The 20,922-nt window shown below is 43.4% G+C and overlaps 1 protein-coding gene across 4 annotated transcripts; it reads left to right on the forward strand.

The window, feature by feature from the left end:
- The first annotated feature begins 7,977 nt into the window (after positions 1–7,977).
- LOC125544584 lies at positions 7,978–18,182 on the forward strand. 4 transcript variants are annotated; one of them, XR_007299564.1, is made up of 9 exons: positions 11,810–12,895; positions 13,416–13,486; positions 13,610–13,815; positions 13,928–13,956; positions 14,097–14,245; positions 14,350–14,427; positions 14,512–16,674; positions 16,755–16,878; positions 17,809–17,824. XR_007299564.1 is itself a non-coding variant. In XM_048708318.1 (8 exons), exons 1-8 carry the CDS (start codon positions 12,604–12,606, stop codon positions 17,946–17,948), a joined length of 1,089 nt encoding a protein of 362 aa, XP_048564275.1. In that variant the 5' UTR covers positions 11,811–12,603; the 3' UTR covers positions 17,949–18,182. The 4 variants fall into 4 exon arrangements, 2 of the variants coding, with proteins under 2 accessions (XP_048564275.1, XP_048564276.1); XR_007299565.1 differs by lacking the exons at positions 11,810–12,895; positions 13,928–13,956; positions 14,097–14,245; ... (2 more) ...; positions 16,755–16,878; positions 17,809–17,824 and adding exons at positions 7,978–8,622; positions 8,703–8,834; positions 8,921–8,973; ... (1 more) ...; positions 9,787–9,875; positions 10,336–10,490 and having other exon boundaries at positions 13,610–13,624; XM_048708318.1 differs by lacking the exon at positions 14,512–16,674 and having other exon boundaries at positions 11,811–12,895; positions 17,809–18,182.
- Positions 18,183–20,922: the final 2,740 nt, after the last annotated feature.

The raw sequence follows: 20,922 nt of genomic DNA on the forward strand, positions 1-20,922 counted from the left end.
AGGTTCTGTCACTGGAAGCAATAATCCTACCAGTTCTTCTACTCCAAACAAGGCTGTGAGCAAAACTGTGAGCACCAGGAGGAGTTCTAGGCTCTCTTCAAACCCAGCTTGCAATATCAGGAGCAAGAAGAACAAGTAGATGTGGTAGTACTTGTAATGCTGTGAAAATTTGTTGTGGGTGTGAAAACTGTAAGGTCATGTACTAGATTTGAAGTTTGTTGTGGCACAATGTTGTGAACTCTCTTATGTCTCAATGTGATTATGTCCTATGTTTGGTCCAGCTGCTAGTGTGCCCATCTAACTGTCATTTTTGTCACATTACTACTGCACTGTCAAGTTTTGTCACATTACTACTGCACTGTCAAGTTTTGTCACATTACTACGGCACTGTCAAGTTTTGTCACATTACTACATTGCTACAAAATGGAACACAATATACTCAAAATAGCAAACTCATTTCCAGTTAAAACTTGTCACATTACACCAGATGAAACTCATTTCCAATGTGCTCTAATTAAGATAGCTCACACAATAATACATTACATTTCATTACAGACCATAATCCAGCTAGTATGGATTTTTAAACCACTCAGAAAAAACTGATGCCAAAATGCTAATGCAAATTACTATGAGAAATCCCCATGTTTGTATAAGTTCATGTCTCTTCTTGATCTTCAGCTTGAGTTTCTTGTTCTTCTCTATTAAGTACATCAACCTCCTCTCCAAATGATGGGACTTTAGCCAGCTTTTCTCCAATCCAGCATGAAGTTCCTCGAATGCACGAGCAACACAATCTGTGGGGGGGGGGATCAATCCAAACTACCCAGTCGCATTCATCAGGGAGCTGCAGAATTATATCTTACATTATAAACAAAAAATTGGCAAATAATGAAAGCAAAATGAGAGGACAGACAGAGTGGGAATGAGATTTAATCCCTTACATCTAGGGGGCAGCCTAAGAATCTTCTTCCCATGCTTGCACCTCCCCAGGCGACGCAACGAGCGGGGATGAGACCGTGCCCTGCGCACCGCCGCGTCGTGCTCATCTCCAGCCCAGAGAATGACGGATGGGGGAGGTAGAACTCGGATTGAAACTGAACAATCCCAACACCATCGACCTAAACATAGGAAATCCCCAATCTGATGAACCCTAATTGGGACAGAAATCCCCCCAGATCGATCCACCGACGAACCACACTTACCTCGCAAGCCACCGACGAGCTCGACGTGGACATGTCGCCGCCCTCCAAATCGACCCACTGTCGGCCTCTGAATCCTGTTGCGGTCGATCTATCCCCTCTCCAAATCGAGTCGTCGAGAGGTTGAAGAAGAGCAGAGAGAGTGAAGCGAAGAGGTAAGAGAGGGCCCACATGTAAGAAAGAGGGGCAAATATGTCAAACTGACGGCAAGTTAGCGGTCAAACAGCCTTGACTGGACGGAAACGGAGCGGAGGGGCATTTCTATAAGTGGCACTGACGGCAGAGGGGCAAAACTGAGCATACCCGAAAACTAGGGGCAAAACTGAGTAGTGGCTTCGAGTTAGGGGCAGAACTGGAATTGGCCCTATTATTTTTGGGCTAACCTATTAACCGGAGGCCCAGCCCAGAACTGCTGTTTTTTGCCTATTTCAGAGTTTCGCAGAAAAGAACATCAAACGGAGTCCAAACGGAATGAAACCTTCGGGAACGTCATTTTTGGAATGAACATGATTCAGAGGACTTGGACCCTACGTCAAGAAAGCAACCAGGAGGGCACGAGGTAGGGGGCGCGCCTACCCCCCAGGTGCGCCCTCCACCCTCGTGGGGCCCATGTTGCTCCACCAACATACTTCTTCCTCCTATATATACCTACGTACCCCCAAACTACCAGATACAGAGCCAAAACCCTAATTCCACCGCCGTAACTTTCTATATCCGTGAGATCCCATCTTGGGGCCTTTTCCGGAGCTCCGCCGGAGGGGGCATCGATCACGGAGGGCTTCTACATCAACACCATTGCCTCTCTGATGAAGTGTGAGTAGTTTACTTCAGACCTTCAGGTCCATAGTTATTAGCTAGATGGCTTCTTCTCTATTTTTGGATCTCAATACAAAGTTCTCCCCCTCTCTTGTGGAGATCTATTCGATGTAATCTTCTTTTGCGGTGTGTTTGTTGAGGTCGATGAATTGTGGGTTTATGATCAAGTTTATCTATGAACAATATTTGAATCTTCTCTGAATTCTTTTTATGTATGATTGATTATCTTTGCAAGTCTCTTCGAATTATCAGTTTGGTTTGGCCTACTAGATTGATCTTTCTTGCAATGGGAGAAGTGCTTAGCTTTGGGTTCAATCTTGCGGTGTCCTTTCCCAATAACAATAGGGGCAGCAAGACACGTATTGTGTTGTTGCCATCGAGGATAACAAGATGGATTTATTTCGTATTGCATGAGTTTATCCTTCTACATCATGCCATCTTGCTTAAAGCGTTACTGTGTTCTTTTGAACTTAATACTCTAGATGCATGCTGGATAGCGGTCGATGTGTGGAGTAATAGTAGTAGATGCACGCAGGAGTCGGTCTACTTGTCTCAGATGTGATGCCTATATACATGATCATACCTAGATATTCTCATAACTATGCTCAATTCTGTCAATTGCTCAACAGTAATTTGTTTACCCACTGTAATACTTATGCTCTCAAGAGAAGCCAGTAGTGAAACCTATGGCCCCCGGGTCTATTTTCCATCATATTAATCTTCCGTCAACAAGCTATTTCCTTTTCCGTTTATTTTGCTTTCTTTACTTTGCATCTTTATCATAAAAATATCAAAAATATTATCTTACCATATCTATCAGATCTCACTTTCGTAAGTGACCGTGAAGGGATTGACAACCCCTTTATTGTGTTGGTTGCGAGGATTTTATTTGTTTGTGTAGGTGCGAGGGACTTGTGCGTGGCCTCCTACTGGATTGATACCTTAGTTCTCACAAACTGAGGGAAATACTTACGCTACTTTGCTGCATCACCCTTTCCTCTTCAAGGGAAAAACAACGCAGTGCTCAAGAGGTAGCAGTACAACGCAAACCCTAATCTACATCTATGAGCAAAGGGGAAAATGCTACTTACTGGAGCAGGTGCCGATGGAGCGTATGCCGGCCAAGGAGAAAACCCCAGCTAGAAGGAGCGGCCGGCCAAAGAGGACGAGCCGGCAATGCCGCAGGCGATCGGGGCTGCGTCGATGCTCCCAATCACGCAAGAGGTCGAGGGAGAGGGTGCTGTTGTCCATGGTCCTGCTGCGCTGCCCGGAGAAAACCCTCGAATGGGGTAAAAAAAAGTCTCTGCCCACTATGGTTCCAAGCATTAGCGCACCTGATGCCCCTTCAGCGGCGCCGCCACACTGAGGACCACCAGGTCCGGATATGGCGGCGGTGCCGCAGCAGCCAACACCTCATTGGCCTGACGAGAGGGCATGGAGCAGAAGGGTGAGGGCGCGCGGACGACCGCCTTTAGGTCAATGCTCGAGTTGGCCAGGCCGGCCACCAACCGGTCTTGGTGAGGAGAGTGAGAGGTGTGAATGAAGAAGTGGGCGGTGACACGAAAGATGGACGGGAGTTACGAGACGGGACCTCCTATATGTCGCGTTTTGCGGCATATTGCTGAACAAACGCACAGGGGGCTCCTCCTTGGGCCGGCCCAATAGTGTGCATGTAGCGTGCTATCGAGAATGCAAAAAAGTGTATTCGCTTGCTTGGACTCGATCCCAAGACGTCCCGCAGTCACGCACGTGTTGTAGCCACTACACGCAAACTACTTTTGTGACACATTCGTAGTGCTTATTTTTAAGAACTGCCAACTTGAACCATGTGCCGTAACAAATTTTTTTAGAAGAACGACGCGTGGTAACAAATCAAATCGATATTGTAGGCCTGTAGCGACCGTTCCGTGCACTGTAGTGTACCGACTGTGGATACTGTAGCAAGTATTTTATTAAAAGAAATCTGTTCGAAAGTGCGAACATTTTTTATATTTTGAAATGTTTTTTAAAAATACGTGAACATTTTTTGAGAAACATATTACGAACATTTTTTGAGAAAACATATTGCGAACGTTTTTTGAAAAAAATAATATAATTGTTTAAAACTTTGCGAACATATTTTCAAAGTTACGAATTTTATCGGAAACAGAAATATTTTTTCAAATTTACGAACATTTCGTCAAAATGGCGAACATTGGTCTGAAAGCACGAATGTTCTTTTTAAATTTACGAATATTTTTCTCAAAAACCTGGACATCTTATGAAATTTACGAACATTTTTATTAAACGTGAACATTTCCTCAAATTTGTGAACACTTTTTTAAAACAAGATTTTTTAACAAATTCACGCACATTTTTTTAAACACAAACATTTTTTAAATATATGAGCATTTATTTAGAACAAATACAGTTTTTAAATTTCGTGAACATTTTTTTGAAAAAGCGAACATTTTAAAAACCAAACAATTTTTGAAATTTGTGAACGTTTTTTGAAATTTGCATATTTTCTAAAAATGAAAAAACATTAAAAGAAAAGAAAAAAAAGAAAGAAATAGAAAAGAAAAACCCAAAAATAAAAATGATAAGAAAATAAAAAAGAAAAAGAAAAAACCTAAAAGAGAACCAGCCACAAAGAACAGCAGGAAAAACAAACCAGTTTAGGGAACCTTCTAGAAGGTTCCCAAAACCGGTAGAAAACAAACCACAGTACCTACGCTAACCGCTAGAATGGGCCCTGGCCCAGCCGAGTGGTTCGCCTCGCTAGTCTGTGCGAACCTCCGCCAATTTGACCCAGAATGCGTCAAACAAGAAATCCCTTATGAGACGTTCCGTCGGGAGCTGTTCGGCATTCCCTAAACGGCGCCCGTTGCACCAGGCATGGGCGCAAACGGGCGCACACCTCCGCGTCAGGCTGGGCCGGCCCATCTAACTTGTCTTCGTTTGTGTCTTAATCCGCAAAAAAAAGGCGCTGCCACGATTCGAACAAAGTACCTCTCCTGTCAAAGAATGCCAGTGTAACCACGCGACCGCCGGGAGAGATCTAGTTACCTTTTAATATTTCCATCTATTATTCGTTCTCCTCCGTTTTTTTTGTTCTCTTTTTGTCTTTGTCTTGGTCCCATGAATTGGTTCGCAAGTGCATGAATGTTTTGTCAAATCAATGAACTTTTTTTAAAATTAATAAACTTTTTTAAAATTTTGATGAACTTTTTTTAAATTTGATGAACTATTTTTAAAATTTGATGAACTATTTTCGAATTTTGATGAACTTTTTTCAATGTCAATGAACTTTTTTTCAAAATTGATAAACTTTTTTTAAAAATTGATGAACTTTTTTTCAAAATCGATGAACCTTTTTTGAATTTTGATGAGCATTTTTCAAATCTGTGAACTTTTCCTCCAGATTCGTGAACTATTTTTTCAAACGATGAACCTATTTCAAAGTCAATAGAATTTTTTCTCAAAATCGTGAATGTTTTTTCCAAATCGATTAATTTGTTTCGAAACAAATGAACTGTTCTGTAATTTATGAACTTTTCCCAAATGTTTTGAAAAAAATTAAAAATCAAAGCGCTACAGTAGTGTACTTAAAGTCCTTTTGCCTGCATTTGGTCAGTAGCGCAACGAAGGTCAGCTGGTTAGCATTCTTGTTCGTTGTTCTAACGGCGAGAGTTTGATACTTGCTGACACCGAATTTCAGGGTGTTTTTCTGCTTTTTTTCGCGCCCCTGTAGATTGTTGCTGTGCCGGCCCAGTCGGATCGGCTTCGGGCGCCGATACGAGAAACCGGCGCTCAAGCGCCGGTTAGGAGGGTATTTCCTAAACGGCGCGTGTAGCGCCCGTTTCTTCCTTATTTACAATACGGCGCACACCCCCTCGTTAATTTGGGCCGGCCCACTTTTACTTGTTTTTTGTGTTTCTAAACTGCAAAAAAATGGCGAGACATGGACTCGAACCTGCACCCCGCGAATTCACATGTCGACTCGATAGTCACTGCGCCACATAGCTCCGTGTGATTATTTTCATGTTTTGGACTCTTTTCTTCCATACTCTTCTTTTTCTATATTTCTCTGTCCCTTTTTCTTTCTTTTTTCAGATTCATGAACTTTTTCTTCAAATAGATACGTTTTTTTTACAAAATCCATGAAATTTTTGCAAAAAAAAGATTTCAAAATTTTTGAACTTTTTCAAAATCGACCAACTTATTTCAGAATTCGTGAACTTTTTTCAAAGTCAATGAACTTATTCCAGAATTCGTGACCCTTTTTCAAAGTCGATGAACTTTTTTAAAATTCATGAATTTTCTCCAAAGTTTAATGAACTTTGTTCAAAATCGGTGAACTTTTAAAAAAAATCCACAAGCATTTTTGTTTTGAATTTATTTTCAAAACGATGATTTTTTTTCCAATTTGATGAACTTTTTTCAAATTCAGTGAACTTCTTTGAAAATCAATGAACTTTTTTCCGAAATCGATGAACTTTTTTTCAAAATCGGTGAACTTTTTTTCAAATTCGATGAACTATTTCCAAAGTCAGGGAACAATTTTTCAAAACTGATTAACTGCTTTAGAATTTGTGAACTTTTTAATAATTTGATGAACTTTTTTCGAAATTGATGAACTTTTCTTCAATTAAATGAACTTTTTTTTTAGAAATGTGAACTCTTTTTTAGATTCACGAATATTTTCAAATTCATGAACTGTTTCTAATGCACAATTTTTTTCCAAATTCCTGACTTATTTTTATTCACGACTTTTTTCAAATTCATGAACTGGTTTCAATGTTTGAAAAGTCAACGGTGCATTGGCACGTTTTTTTAGCAACCACCGACCGAGGGCGCTCGAGCGAGTTGCGTGTACAACGATAGATCGAGCGGTCGCTGGTTCTTGGTGGGCCGGCCCAATACACCAGCCACGTGAGCGCCGGCTGGCCAACTGGCGCTTAACGCGCCCTTTAGGAGCTCCCGGTTAGGAGCTCCGGCGCCTTAAGCGCCCGAACAGGTAGCCATCGCCCGCGCGCCTCAGCTCATGGGCCGGCCAGGACTGTGCATCACAGGAAACCTATAAATAGCGTGAAAAACAGCAAAAATATGGTACCATCCAGAATTCGAACTCACATCTTTACATTCACCTACGAATCGACTAACCAGTACATCTAATCGACTGTTGTGAAAGATAATACACCCTCCGTCCAAAAATACTTGTCATCAAAATGGATAAACAGGGATATACCTAGAACTAATATACATCTAGATACATCCCCTTTTATTTATTTTGATGACAAGTATTTCCGAACGGAGGGAGTAGATCTAACCTCATAAGAACAATTCCGCCGCGCTATTTATTGTATATCTACTATATCACTTAGTTTTTTTTGACTTATTTGAATAAAAATTGTGAATTTGAAAACGTTCATCATTTTTGAAGAAAAAGTTCACAAACTTGAAAATTGTTCACCATTTTTTAAAAAAAAGTTCATGAAAAAAAGGGAAAAAGTTCATCAAATTTGAGAAAAAATCATCAATTTTTGAAGAAAGTTCGTCAAATTAAAAAAAGTTCACGGATTTCTAAAAAAGTTCACATATTCTACGAAAAAAGTTCATTGAATTTGGAAAAAAAATTGAATCTGAAAAAAGTTCGTCAAAATTAAAAAAAGTTCATGGATTTGAAAAAAGTTCATCAAATTAAAAAAAATGAAGAAAACGTTCACATCTATATCTATACTTATCTATACTTACTATTAAAAAAGCAAACATCAATCCCCAAAAGCCACACAGTAAATTGTACACGGGATTACCAAGACCCTTGGATCAAATTGACTTAAATACATCCTACCATTCATATTGCATCAATAGTCTATCACCTAGATCAAAGTCTCAGATCAGATGTTCTGCCAAACAGACGCGGTAGTCTGCCAATCCTCGTAGCGCTCCGCGTCCCCGATTCCCGCAACCCCGACGACAATTCCCGGATTTCCGGATTGACTCCACCGGAAATCATGCCAGAAAAACGGATCCGCAGCAACTTGCGCGGCCCCACCTTCCTTCTCCTCCTCCCGTGTGCTTCCTTCCTCATTGCCGCGAGTCGACCCGACCTCTGGTCGTCGCTCGCGCTACTGCAAGCCGTCGCCGACCTCGATAAGCTGCGCTCAGCGCCCTCTCCTCCTCCCTTCTCTCACCATCTCCTCACTAATATCTCTCCCTCTATCCATTCAGCGCTGCAGGACGCCATGGCCATCGAGCAAAGCTCCGTCGAACTTTCCCGACCAGATCGACGATGACGACGAGCGGATCTGCCCCCCACGAAGAGGTAGAAAGCAAGGGGGGCGACGGCGGCTCCAGTGGGCGCCGACGAAGCCAGCCAGCGCCGCCAGGAGGATGAGCCCGCCCAGGATGGACACGGGCCAGCGCGAACTCCAACCCCTGCCCATCCCCATGCGTACGCGATCAGATACCCGAGGCGATGACGGGGACGACGCAGATGCCCGCGTCACGCACACCGTGATGTTGGGAATCACCCCCATGTCTGGATGCTCAAGTTGTGCTACTGCTGCTCACCCAGACTGTATACATACTTGTGTTGTGCAGCCACATGAATTCTTCCAAGATGGTTAGCGAGACCACTCCCCCTATCTCTTCCTCCACCCCCTATTCCTCTGTTAATCCCACAGGCATATTGTGTTCTTCCAGATCTAACCAAGTGAAATCGCTGATTTGGTGATTGACTTCTCGGCTTCATGGTGTGGGCCCTGCCAACGCATCAAGACGACCTTGAGATGGCCCCTGCTTCCTCAACGCCATCACCACATCAACAAGCTCAGGGTACCTGCCACCATATCTATCGCTGCTTCATGTTATTCAGTCTACAACTCTAGATCAACTAATCAACGTGTGTAACCTGGTTTCAGTTCGTGCAACTGGGAAGGGAAAAAAGGCTCTGATTCTGTTTGATGTTGGGCATGTATGTAGCTTATGCATTCCATTTAGTGAATTCCATCCATGTTTTGCCATTTAATAGGACATGTCTATAGTGCTCGGTTCTAGTAGATTTGGATGCATCCTTTTGTTAAGACAGATCTCAGATGAACCAAGATGGCAGCAATGCTTCTGATGTTGAACATGCAAAGCATTAAGTAAAATATTATTCATCACAAATTATCTACCATGTGTTGTTGGTGTCCTTTAACTGATCTAGCATGTGGGTTCTATATTTTGTTCTAAACAAATTTCTTCTCATCAAGAGTAAATTGATTTCAAGTAATTTTAGTTTTTTAGACTCTATCAAATGTGTGGGGCGTGCCTAATTTGATTAGGTGGTTGCCTGGTTAAACAGGAGTGAAAGCTAACCTTAGTTGCCGCTTGCTGTCACTGGCAGCAGGTCTTTACTTTGCCAACATGAGAGTACCTTTGTTTACTTTTCTTAGCCTTTCTGGTTTAAACAGAATGCACATTGTCGTTGTACGTCACCTTCTGAGAATTATTAGCACGCTTTCATATGGAGGTATTGTTTGTTTGGATTATGTAGATCCATGGGAGACGTTTCTGATCGAATTTGCCACCCTACTGAAAATGGGGTACTGTACTCAAAGCTTCAAGTTTCAACTCTACTTCTGGTTTGCAATATGATACATATTAATTTATGCCTTATTTGAACTTTCCATTTCCTATATCAGTTTATAGCATTCTGTATGTACTAAAGAGAGTGATGCATTCTGTATGTCTCTTAATTTAAGCCGGAGCAATAATGTTGGTGGCGTTTTTACTTGTAATACAGATTGGAAACATTGACCCTGACTGTAGACTTATTGGCCTTCACCTCTATGATGGATTGTTTTTTTAGAGGACTATGAGGGATTGTTTAATGTAAGTCCATTGTCTTCTACTTTATTTTCATAAATTTTGGTCATCCGTTCTTGCAGCCAAGCGACACTTTCACACCGCCAACAGTTGTAGTCGTGTTTGATCTGCACAAGCAATGATCTATATTTCTCATGCCTTGGCATGCGCAGTGTGAGTCCGTGATCTGTATGCATCATAACAAAAAAGGAAAACCAGATCATATGAAAAGGAAGACAAATATAAAATTATTTAGCCTAAAATTAAAACAGTGCATATGAAAACCAGATCCTAATTTTGGTGTTACATTATTTAGTCTCCAAATATTCTATTTGATACGTATAAAATCATTCAAGTTTTTAAATATTCCTTTGAGAGTAATGATTCTTTCCAAATTAATGGCACAAAACACTAATAGTAATCTTATATTATTTTGTCGGAAGTTGAAAGTCTAGAGCATTTTTCTTACTGCCCACTACTTTTCCAGGAACTACTAACCTCTTGTACATGTGTGCACATTGGGACAATGATGTTTTTTCTTGGGGAGAAATGATTGCCGAGGGGGTTGAGCAGATGATAGTCAGGTGGAACATATATACGGAGACTGATATGTCTACCAAAATGTTGAGTAACATCTTGAGGGTAAGCTATATGAATGTTAATGATGAGGTGTGATTCCCACAGTTTTCAGTTAGATGCATTGTTTCATTATTCAAGTTTCCAATTGTATGTTGAAAAAAAATTCTCTCAAGTGTTTGAGATAATTTCCTTTTTCTTTTCAAAAACCGTCATCAGGTTCTGATCTCATTTTTAAGTTGTCTATGAAGTATGAAGTATGCATTATGAAAATGCCACATATAATTAGTGGCTATGTATTTCTTCATTTCGTGGGAGGCATGTTAACAATCTTATGTTGTCTTATAATTTGCCTTGAATTTTTCATTTCATAATTTATCTTGAAAGTTTCCTACCAAAAACTTAAATATTTCCTAATTGTACTCAAGTTTGTCCGGGTTTATATTTTTTTCTATGTTTTTGGTATGCTATATTCCATGTTGGTCCCCACCACCGAAAGATGCAGTTTATATTAATGTCTGGGGCAACATTCCTCTTCTTGTTAGGTGGGGTTGAGCGTCATGACCGAGGACAACATGGGCAATTGATTAGCTGCTTGTAGCCGACTACTTGATGAGGTTTATGACATCACCAATCACATAAGCACTTACCATCAGGTGTCCATTGACAATTGAGAAGGCTTGAACAACATCACATTGGCTTGTGATTGTCTCTCCGTGGTTGAGTGCACCAATTCCTCCACTATCGACCAATCGCTGGTTGGTGTCGGTATGGAGGATATCAAAGCCATGTCATGCTCTTTGGCATAAGTGACTTGTTCTCACATTAGTATCTTAGCTCACCGATTTGAACTTTTTGTATGTTCTTTATGTAATGTTGTTCTCGAGTACACCAGTGTCAATTTTTATAAATGGAGACGTGCGTTGCACGTGCATATTTACTAGTATTTACGAACAATTCGTCAAACATGTAAGAAAAATGACAGAAAACGAAAAAGGAAAAAACAAAAATGAAAAAAAGGGGAAAGGAAGAGAATAAAAGAGGAGAAAAGATAAAGGCTATTGGGTTCCCTCGATGACGTGGTGGTTAGGCCAGCTTACCTGTATTCCTGAGGTGCCGGGTTCGATCTACAAACAGTGCGTTTTTTGCGATTTAAGACACAGAAAAAGAATCACTAATGGGCCGTCTCCTGCGCTTCCCGAGACATGTAACAAAGAGGCACACGTGGCCGCAGCGGGCTCGGCAAAAACTGCCTATTCGGCTGTTCCTCCCGGGCCTTGTCCGGGCTGTTTTAAGTTTTGTGTGATCCGAGAAGCAGCCTTGGCCCAGACAACCAAACAGGCCATTTTGTTGCCGCGTAGGTCTAGTTAAGCCAAACACGCCGCTCTGTATGGTTGCCCCGGGATCGGGTTTGCTAAAGAAAAGGCTATCAGATCGGAGCCAATTCCAGCCCTGTCCTGATTCAATCCTTCCAGACCAACCTCTCGACCCTTCTCGTGTCTACAGTACAGAGGAGCCGAATCAGCGGCGACTCCGGCGTGCTCGTTCTTCCGCCGGCCCTCCTGAGCGTTTCCCTCGCCCCCAGCGGCCCCCAGGGCGGCTGGAGGTTAGGGGGACCTTGGATCTGGGCGCGGCATGTATATAGGTGCGGGGCGTCGTCCCCAGGTTCGGTTTTCGGCGCCGATGTATTGACGGAGCAATCGTCGGTGCGCCATCGAAATAATGTCCCCCAGCTCTGGCTCCGGCTCGTCGGCGTTGTGGCAGATGCTGGCGAGGGGCTTGTGGGGTCCTGCCTTTTGGCGCGATGGTGGTCTGGCTCGTCGGCCTTCTCCAGCGGTGCCGGCTCTTCGCGCAAGGACAAGGGCGGCTTAATCTGTCAAGGCTGGTGGCTTGTGGGAGGGGGATCCGGTCATCTCTTTCGAGCTGATTTGGCATCGTCCCCGGATCCGGTGCAGGAGCAGCTTGGGGAGCGTCCCCGGCATGGGGATCGCCTCCGGCCGATGTCTGATTTGGTTTTAGATCCGATTTGCTGGAATCGGTGGATGATGCGGTTCATCAACGCCTATGTGGCAAGGAGCTTCTCCTGCTCCAGGTTTGCTCAAGATTTGGCATCTGCTCCGGTGATTCATCGTCAACAGGGATTTGGGGCGCCGAGCATGCAATTCCGAGGAAGGTCTCCATGGACTATTTTCCCTATGTATGGGGCTTTGTTTTCTGGCTGCGACAACACCGCCTGTATCCTTTGTGTCTTTCTGTATCTGTATTCGTACGTGTATTCGCATGGCTGTACTGTTTTCCTACTCGTATGAATACAAGTAACGTATGCCTTCGGGTGTACGGTTTCAAAAAAAAAAGATCGGAGCCAATTCCGTTCCCCCGCCCTACCCTAGCCGCCGCCTCCTCCTCCTCCTCCTCCAGGGTTCTGCGCGGCGTCGCCTCTGGATCAGACATGACGAGGACGGAGTTCTGGGGTATGTGGCGTTCCTCCATCTTCCCCTCCTCTGCGATTTGCTGTGTTCCTCGTGTTGCTGCAATCACTTATTAGTTGCTTCATATGGGGGCTTCTTCGTCGTCTGTTTAGTGGTGTACTATATAGGATGGGGTTGCCGTGTGGGTTTGTGGTTTATTCACAGTTGGATGGCGCGGGGAGAGGAGTATGGCGTGGATTAATGCAGAATGATGTGGGCACCTTTTTTTCTTTTAGAATAATAGGTTTGAAGTGGCTGGATGGGCAGTCCATCTTGCATCTGGATCCCATGTCTCAGGGCTAAAATTTTCATGTTTAGCAACAGAGCATTTTCATCTGATACTTTGCTGTTTACAAATAATTAATTGTTAGTCTTTATCTTGCTTTTACCTTTTGCAAGCATTGCCCATTATGTTCTGATGTGTTCTATTCTCAATTTATAATTCTAAATTCTAAGAGCTAATTGGATTTGAATTATTGAAACTTATGGAAGTGGAGTTTGACTCATAGACAAACTCATACAGGTAGGGAAGTGAAGCCAGGACAGACTGTTTCTTGTGATGCCGGTGATGAGTATGTTATTCGAATCTCACAGGTTTTAAGCAATTTTCCTCCTTGTCCATGTCATGCCTATTTGTGTTTGTACTCTCTTAAGGCTTTTCAGCAGTTCCTTGTTGAAATAATTTATTTATTTGCATGGTCTCGTTACTGTCTATAGGTTGCTCTCGGTGACACAAACAAGAAAAAGGAGGAAGTGGCAATATATGTTAAAGTTGATCATTGGCAGATTGTCACTGGTACACTAATGGCTAAAAGACATCCTCATATGATGTGTGATTTGACTTTTGAGAAAGAATTTGAGCTCTCACACTCTTCACAGACGTCTAGTGTCTTTTTCTGTGGCTACAAGAATTACCCCTTCAAATATCCTTTCATTATGGATTCTACAGTAAATTACTTTCAGTTTAATCTGATATGTTTATAATCAAACTTCTTCTAGACTTTGTTCCCATGACCTGATTCTTGCATTCTTCACGTCCGATGGTGCTAAAGGTGAAGAAAAAGGTTTAATCCTGATCAGATACCAGTAGCATTTTATACTGTCCTGATAACGAATCTATCATTTTTATTGCTTCATCAATCACAAGGGTCATTTGTACTATTGGTTGAACCGGTGTATGCCACCTTGTATTTTATTTTTGAAGGCAAGCATAAGGGAAAAGCTCCTGCAAAGCTTGATGCTAAGATGGATAAAAGTTGGGATGACGACCTCCCTTCCTCTGGTGATATGGACACATATGAGGATAGTACCTCATCTACTGATAATTTGACTATACCGTCTTACAGTGATGAAGTAAGCTTATTGATATAAACTATATGTGTGCATTCATCCTCTTAGTTATGTGAAACATGTAATGACATTATATTTATGCTCTTTTTGATTGCTCTTTTCCCCAGGACATTCCGGAGGATGTTTCTTTTACTGATCAGGATGTGTCCCTTAGTCAAACGCATGAACTTGAAACATCTGAGAAGGTGTGTATCCAATAATTAGTCATTACTTTCATCTGCTTCTGCAGTCTCATCTGACACTTGTGTTTATGGTCTGAGATTTGCAAGAGCGCAGGCGAAAGTTTTTTTTTGAAATGGTCACCGGGGGGGAAAGGCTCCCCACCTGAATATATTTCAAAAGGTAGCAGATGTTACAAGGTTCACAGATGGTTCGAGGAGAGGAACTCACGCCACAAGCCGGTGTGGCCTTTTAAGGAGTCAGTCTTAAGCCTATGAGACCAAATAACCAATTCCTCTAAGATAGCTTTTACAGAAACTGAGGCAGCAAGGTCAAGTCCTTGGAAAACTTTCTTATTTCTAGCATCCCAAATTTTCCATAAAATAAGAAGGAGCATGAACGTGCGCACTGAAGTGGGTAGCTGAGCGGGGAGGGGGGAGCTGAAGAGCTCGCTGAAGGGCGCGGCAGTAGGCTGAATGCCCGTGGCCCTCCAAATCGCACGAGCAGCTGGACAGGAGAAAAAAAGATGATCGCGGTCCTCCACCAAGTGATCGCATCTCGGACAGACTTCGGTATCGAGGATGTTCTTTTTGTGCAGGTTGTGCCGTGTGTTGAGACGGTCCAGGTAAAACAACCAGCCAAAGATCATCACGTTTTTTGGCACCTTGGAATCCCAGATATCAGCGAGCATAGGCTCAACAAGCTGAACCGAGAGGGCAGCATAGACACCGCGAGTGGAGAAGGCAGCGCCAGTGGAGAAGGCAGCGCCATTGCACTGTGAAATCTCTCTCAAACTATGAAGGTGTTTAAATATGGTTTTGGCAAGGAAGGAACTGTTCTTTCCGTGGCCAATATGAAGGGTGAATGGTGAAGGACCCAATCCTTCCAAGGGAGGTTAGAAGAGAGTAAAAACTTGTAGGCAAATTTCAGCAGTAAGCAAAAGTTTTGTACGCGAAGGTTTTTAACACCCAGACCACCGGCAACTCTAGGGGAGCAGACTTTATCCCAGGCAACCAGGCATTTAGCCCCGGAGCATGTGTCATCGTTGGACCAGAAAAAAGTACGTCTACGTTTATCAATCGCTTCAATAACCTTGATGGGGAGGGAGAAGCAAAGCATAAAGTAGGCAGGGAGACTGTCCAGGACCGCAGAAAGAAGAACAAGTTTTCCTCCACGAGAGAGAAGGAGCGCACACCACCCAGCAAGATAGGCATCGCATCGGTCGCTAACCGGTTGGAAGGCGGACGGAGGGAGCTTGTAGGGGGAGAGTGGAAGGCCGAGGTACGTTTGAGGGAACGAGGAGATGTTGGTCTCTAGATCTGAGGCCATAGCAGAGGCGTCAGCAGGGTCGACATTGAGAGGGATGAAGGTTGTCTTAGTGAAGTTAATCTGGAGGCCGGTGGCCTCAGCAAAACCATCCAGGATGGCCTTTAAATTCTTAGCCGCGTCGGGAGTGGCTTTGGCTATAATGAGCGTGTCGTCCGCATACTGGAGAACCGGGCAGGGGAGGTTAGGGCAGAGTGGGTGCAGAAGTTTACCCTCACGGAAGGCTTTTAGGATCATTTGTTGAAGGATATCAGCAACAATGATGAACAGATACGGAGAGAGAGGATCACCTTGCCGGAGGCCATTTTTGCATTGGATCCATCTTCCGGGGATGCCATTGAGCATCACTGCGGTAGACCCAGTGGTAAGCAACGATTCGATCCAATCACACCACCGAGGGGGGAACCCTCTAACCCGCAGGATGCGGAGGAGGGAGGACCAGCAGACAGAGTCAAAAACTTTCCTAAAGTCAAGCTTGACAATGAGGGAAGGGGCTTTCCTCTTTGCACAGCAATGAAGGATATCTGCAGCGTAAAGGAAGTTCTCGGAGAGATTGCGGCCTGAGAGGAAGCCCGTTTGGTCAGCATGGACGAGGAGAGGAATGAGGTGCTTTAGTCGGTTAGTAAGAAGCTTTGCAACCCCTTTGATCGGGCAGTTCTGAAGAGAGATGGGGCGGAAATCAGCAGGTGATCTGGCCTCCTGATGCTTTGGTAGAAGGATAATGAGAGCCCGATTTAAGCACGAGATATCACTTGTTTGGGAATGGAACTCCAGGAAAAATAGCCGAATTTTTTTTTAGGATGGGCCAGAATTTCCTATAGAAGCCGAATTTTTTCTTTTAGGATGGGCCAGAATTTTCTATAGAAGCCAGGATGGGCCAAAATTTTTTCTTGTCTTGATATCTACTTCAGTTAAGGCAAAGGTAGCTCGATCTGGCAAGAAATCAGGTTTGCTGCTGCCTTACTGAGGCTATTTATCCTATTATGTCATCTTCTCAAAGTTGTGACTAAATTTGAATGTACATCAGGTGACAAGATGGCTAGTCATGTGGCAACACCTAACCAACGACAGAAGTCCAGCAAGGTGTCTGCAAATAGCAAGTCGAAGGATAGCAAATCCACAGGCAACCTTTTCTGCGAGCCATGCAACAGGTATGTAGACAGTTTGGTAGTTTACTATTCTGGTATGTAGCGTAGCCTCCGTGCGTTGCAATGGAGGTGTAAATATTCTAGTGGTTTACCATATGGTGTGTCGCATCATCTTTAGAACCTACATAAAGATAAAACAAAATTCTTTTTGTGAAAAAAATATTTCTGTTAGTAAGAATTGTTGTTTCCATGAAAACAATTTTATTATTATCAGTAACAATATTGAGGTGGTCAAGAAAATGTGTGTGTGTGTGTGGCCAGTTTACTAAACCAAATAAAATACTTTTAGATGTGTCAGTGTAAACTCTGCCTTTGCTACCTTTTATATTCACGCACAACAGCGGCACAGCGCACGCACACGCGCAGCAGAGGCAGCAAACACATCAAGCAGAAACACAGAGCTGCAAGCACGCAAAGCAGCGGCAATACCAAGTACCCTGACGCCCACCTCCTTTAACCTCCTCAACGGCCCAACTCACCTCGTCAACCCTGTGCCCCTCCTGTATTTCTTACTCTCCCTTCAATCCCCAGCGTCGCTGCGCCTGCAGGCTGCCGTCCTCGTCTTTCTCCAGATCAAGACCATCTCGTCCATCACCAACAAGGCCCCTTTCCTCTCATCTCCTCCCTCCAATTCCTGCCGACATTGCCGTGCTCCCTGTCTTCCAGATCAGGGCAGAGCAAGGCTCTTGCTTCGTTCTTCAGAGCTGCCGTGCCTATCTCTCCATCCCTGACCAGTCCCCGTTCCTCCCCACTGCCAGCCTTGGCGTTCGGTCTTGAGGAATCGTACTTGGGGATGTCCGACGAAACGGACGGGAAGAATGCTCGAGGCAAAAGACGGAATCTTAGCCTTTTTTAGATGGTAGAGAAACAAGAAAGAGTGTACATTTTTCAATAAAAAATTGTTATGCTAATGCTCTGGCCCTGTTCTTTCAGGACATTTGTCCATGACGTGGCACTCCAGTCTCACAGGAAAGCAAAACATACAGCCGCTAAGTGATCTGGTGGTGGGATATCAGGATGATATGGGTCGCTGCTGCTCTATTTCTCCGAACTTTTTTGACATTATCAAATGATTTTAGGAAGCAAATCTTTGTTCATACCATCTGTTCAAGTAGCTGAATATGAAGAAACTCTTGGATTTCTTCTCAGGATTTTAAGAATATATTCGGGGGACTGTAACCTTAGATGAAATTTCTGTGTCGGCTGTTTGACTATGTTTGCAGCCTGACGTTCAGTAACAGTCTATGTTGTATTCGGATGTCTGTCTGTTAGGAATGTTTCAAATTCTGACGAGTATCTGAAGCCAATTCATGTGTTCATAAGTGGATGATAAAAAGAGCTCAACGGGGAATCAAATCTAAATTAGAAGCCCATTGAATGATGAAACAGCCTGATTAGATGGGTCATGGGTCCATTGACTCAGGCAGCGGAGGTATCCGGGTGCGTTTGGATCGTGACCAAATAGTGCTTCACCAATTTTTTTTTGGCTATAACCAAAATATCAGTCTTTGTTCAAGTGAAATCTAACTTTCTTGGCATACTACCGCATAACATCGACCCGCGAAACATTTCACGGAAATACGGCTTTACGGGCCGGCACGGACGGCTGTAGAGGCCGATCCTACAAAATGGACTTGTACAAAAGGATATTCGCTGAATATGCTCTTTTACGTGTAGGCTTTGCGGGGTCTGGTCTGGCACCGGTCCGCAAAACCGAAATTTGCACCTCAATTTGACACAAGATAATGCATTTCTTTATTTTTTCAACAACATTGGATACATAGGACATCACCGAATCTTTGCTAGAATAGCAACACCAAAGAAAACAAGAACAACAACAAAGGACTTGCCTCACTAGTGGTAGATCTTCACGAAGTAGGCGATCTCCTTGTCCTTACAAACTCCTTGGTTCAACTCCACAATCTTTGTCGGAGGCTCCCAAGTGACACCTAGCCAATTTAGGAGACACCACTCTCCGAGAAGTAACAAATGGTGTGTTGATGATGAACTCCTTGCTTTTGTGCTTCAAATGATAGTCTCCCCAACCCTCAACTCTCTCACACAGGATATGGATTTGGTAGAAAGAAGATTTGAGTGGAAAGCAACTTGGGAAGGCTAGAGATCAAGATTCATATGGTAGGAATGGAATATCTTGGTCTCAACACATGAGTAGGTGGTTCTCTCTCAGAAAATGTGTATTGGAAGTGTAGGTATGTTCTGATGGCTCTCTCTCCGAATGAAGAGTGGATGGAGGGGTATATATAGCCTCCACACAAAAGCTAACCGTTACACACAATTTACCAATCTTGGTGAGACTGAATTGAAAAACTCGGTCGGACCGATTTAGCAAACCTAGTGACCGTTAGGGTTTTCGGTGGGACCGACTGGATCAATTCGGTGGGACCGATGTGCTAGGGTTAGGGTAAAATCAAAACTCAGTTTGACCGATTACTCAAACTCGGTGGGACCGATTTGGGTAATAAGTGAAACAGAAAGTTGGCCAAGCAAACTCGATGGGGCCGATTGCATATCTCGGTGGGACCGAAAATGTTGCAGTAGGTAACAGAGAGTTTGCAAGCCCATCTCGGTAAGACCGAGATCCAATCGGTGAGACCGAACTGATTAGGGTTTTGGCAGTGGCTATGACGTCTGAACTCGGTGGCGCCGGATAAAAAGAATCGGTGAGGCCGAGTTTGACTTTTGGTTTAGGTCATATGTGGATGTGGGAAGGTAGTTGAGGGTTTTGAAGCATATCACTAAGCATTTTGAGCAAGCAAGACTTTAAGCAACACCTCATCCCTCCTTAATAGCATTGATTTTTCCTATAGACTCAATGTGATCTTGGATCACTAAAATATAAAATGTAGAGTCTTGATCTTGAAGCTTGAGCTAATCCTTTATCCTTAGCATCTTGAAGGGGTTCCACATCTTTAGTCCATGCCACTTAATTTGTTGAACTTGTCTAAAACATATACTAGGTAAAAGTATTAGTCCAACAAAAGATATGTTGTCATCAATTATCAAAATCACCCAGGGAGCACTTGTGCTTTCAGTAACTCTCGAGATAAAGCACCCTTGTAATCATGTTCATCATTATCAATATAAAAAAAGCAGGATGTAGGATTTTATCTTCATTGTGAAGGGCCGAATCTGGGTAAAAACATGGCGTCTCTCGTCACACTCAACCCCTCTCAAGTTATGCGTTGGCCTCACGACTAAATCCTGACACGAAGGACATCTGCCGTGACAATTCCACGACAGTTGGCGCCTACCATGAGGCTCGCACACAGTGGTGTTGAGTTTTTGGAGAGATTTCAACCAGAGATCGAGAAGCTCGCAGTTTGACCGGATAAAGAAGAGCCGGCGCAGAAAGATTCACATCGTCTTGGAGTTCATCAATCAAGATCAGTAAAAGAAAGAAGGATGGGTGAAAGGATGCAATCTGTCCACTGCCCCAATCCCGTGATCCGATGTATCACAGTTGTTTTCTCCGCGAACGTCATCTGCCAAGATCAAAAGAAAGTCAATCTCCACGGTTGCGTTATCTTACAAGGAGGTGTGTTGTTTATCGAATCGCTGGGTCACCGATCGTAAAAACGCGCACGCGTGATCCTCAATTGGACTCGTTCAACTGTGTATAGACGCGAGTCCCGAGAAGATTCATAGCGGCGGCAGCAGGCAGAACCAAAAGATGTTTTGTCATTGATGTTTCCCATGAGAAGGCAGAAATTGTTTAATCAGACTAGAGGGAGTATTAGTCCACGGAAGAATCAGTCAGCAAGTCACGTCAATGTGAAGCAACAAATACGTTAAGGCATCCTTTGATAAAGCAAATACTGGATCGATTTTTACTTGTTGCAAGCGACTCCGAAGACTAATCTGATACACTATGGCAAAAAGTGTATCAGCCGGCATTAAGTCAAGATTGATCTAGTCTCTATTTTTAATACCTGAGTTGGTTGAATAATACGGTTTATTTTCGTCTCATCACTTTCAACTGTTTTATTTTGCTGGTTTTTTTGTCCCCTCCCTCATCTCACCGGTTTA

This window comes from Triticum urartu, chromosome 3 (assembly GCF_003073215.2).
Source record: "Triticum urartu cultivar G1812 chromosome 3, Tu2.1, whole genome shotgun sequence".
Taxonomy (NCBI): domain Eukaryota; kingdom Viridiplantae; phylum Streptophyta; class Magnoliopsida; order Poales; family Poaceae; genus Triticum; species Triticum urartu.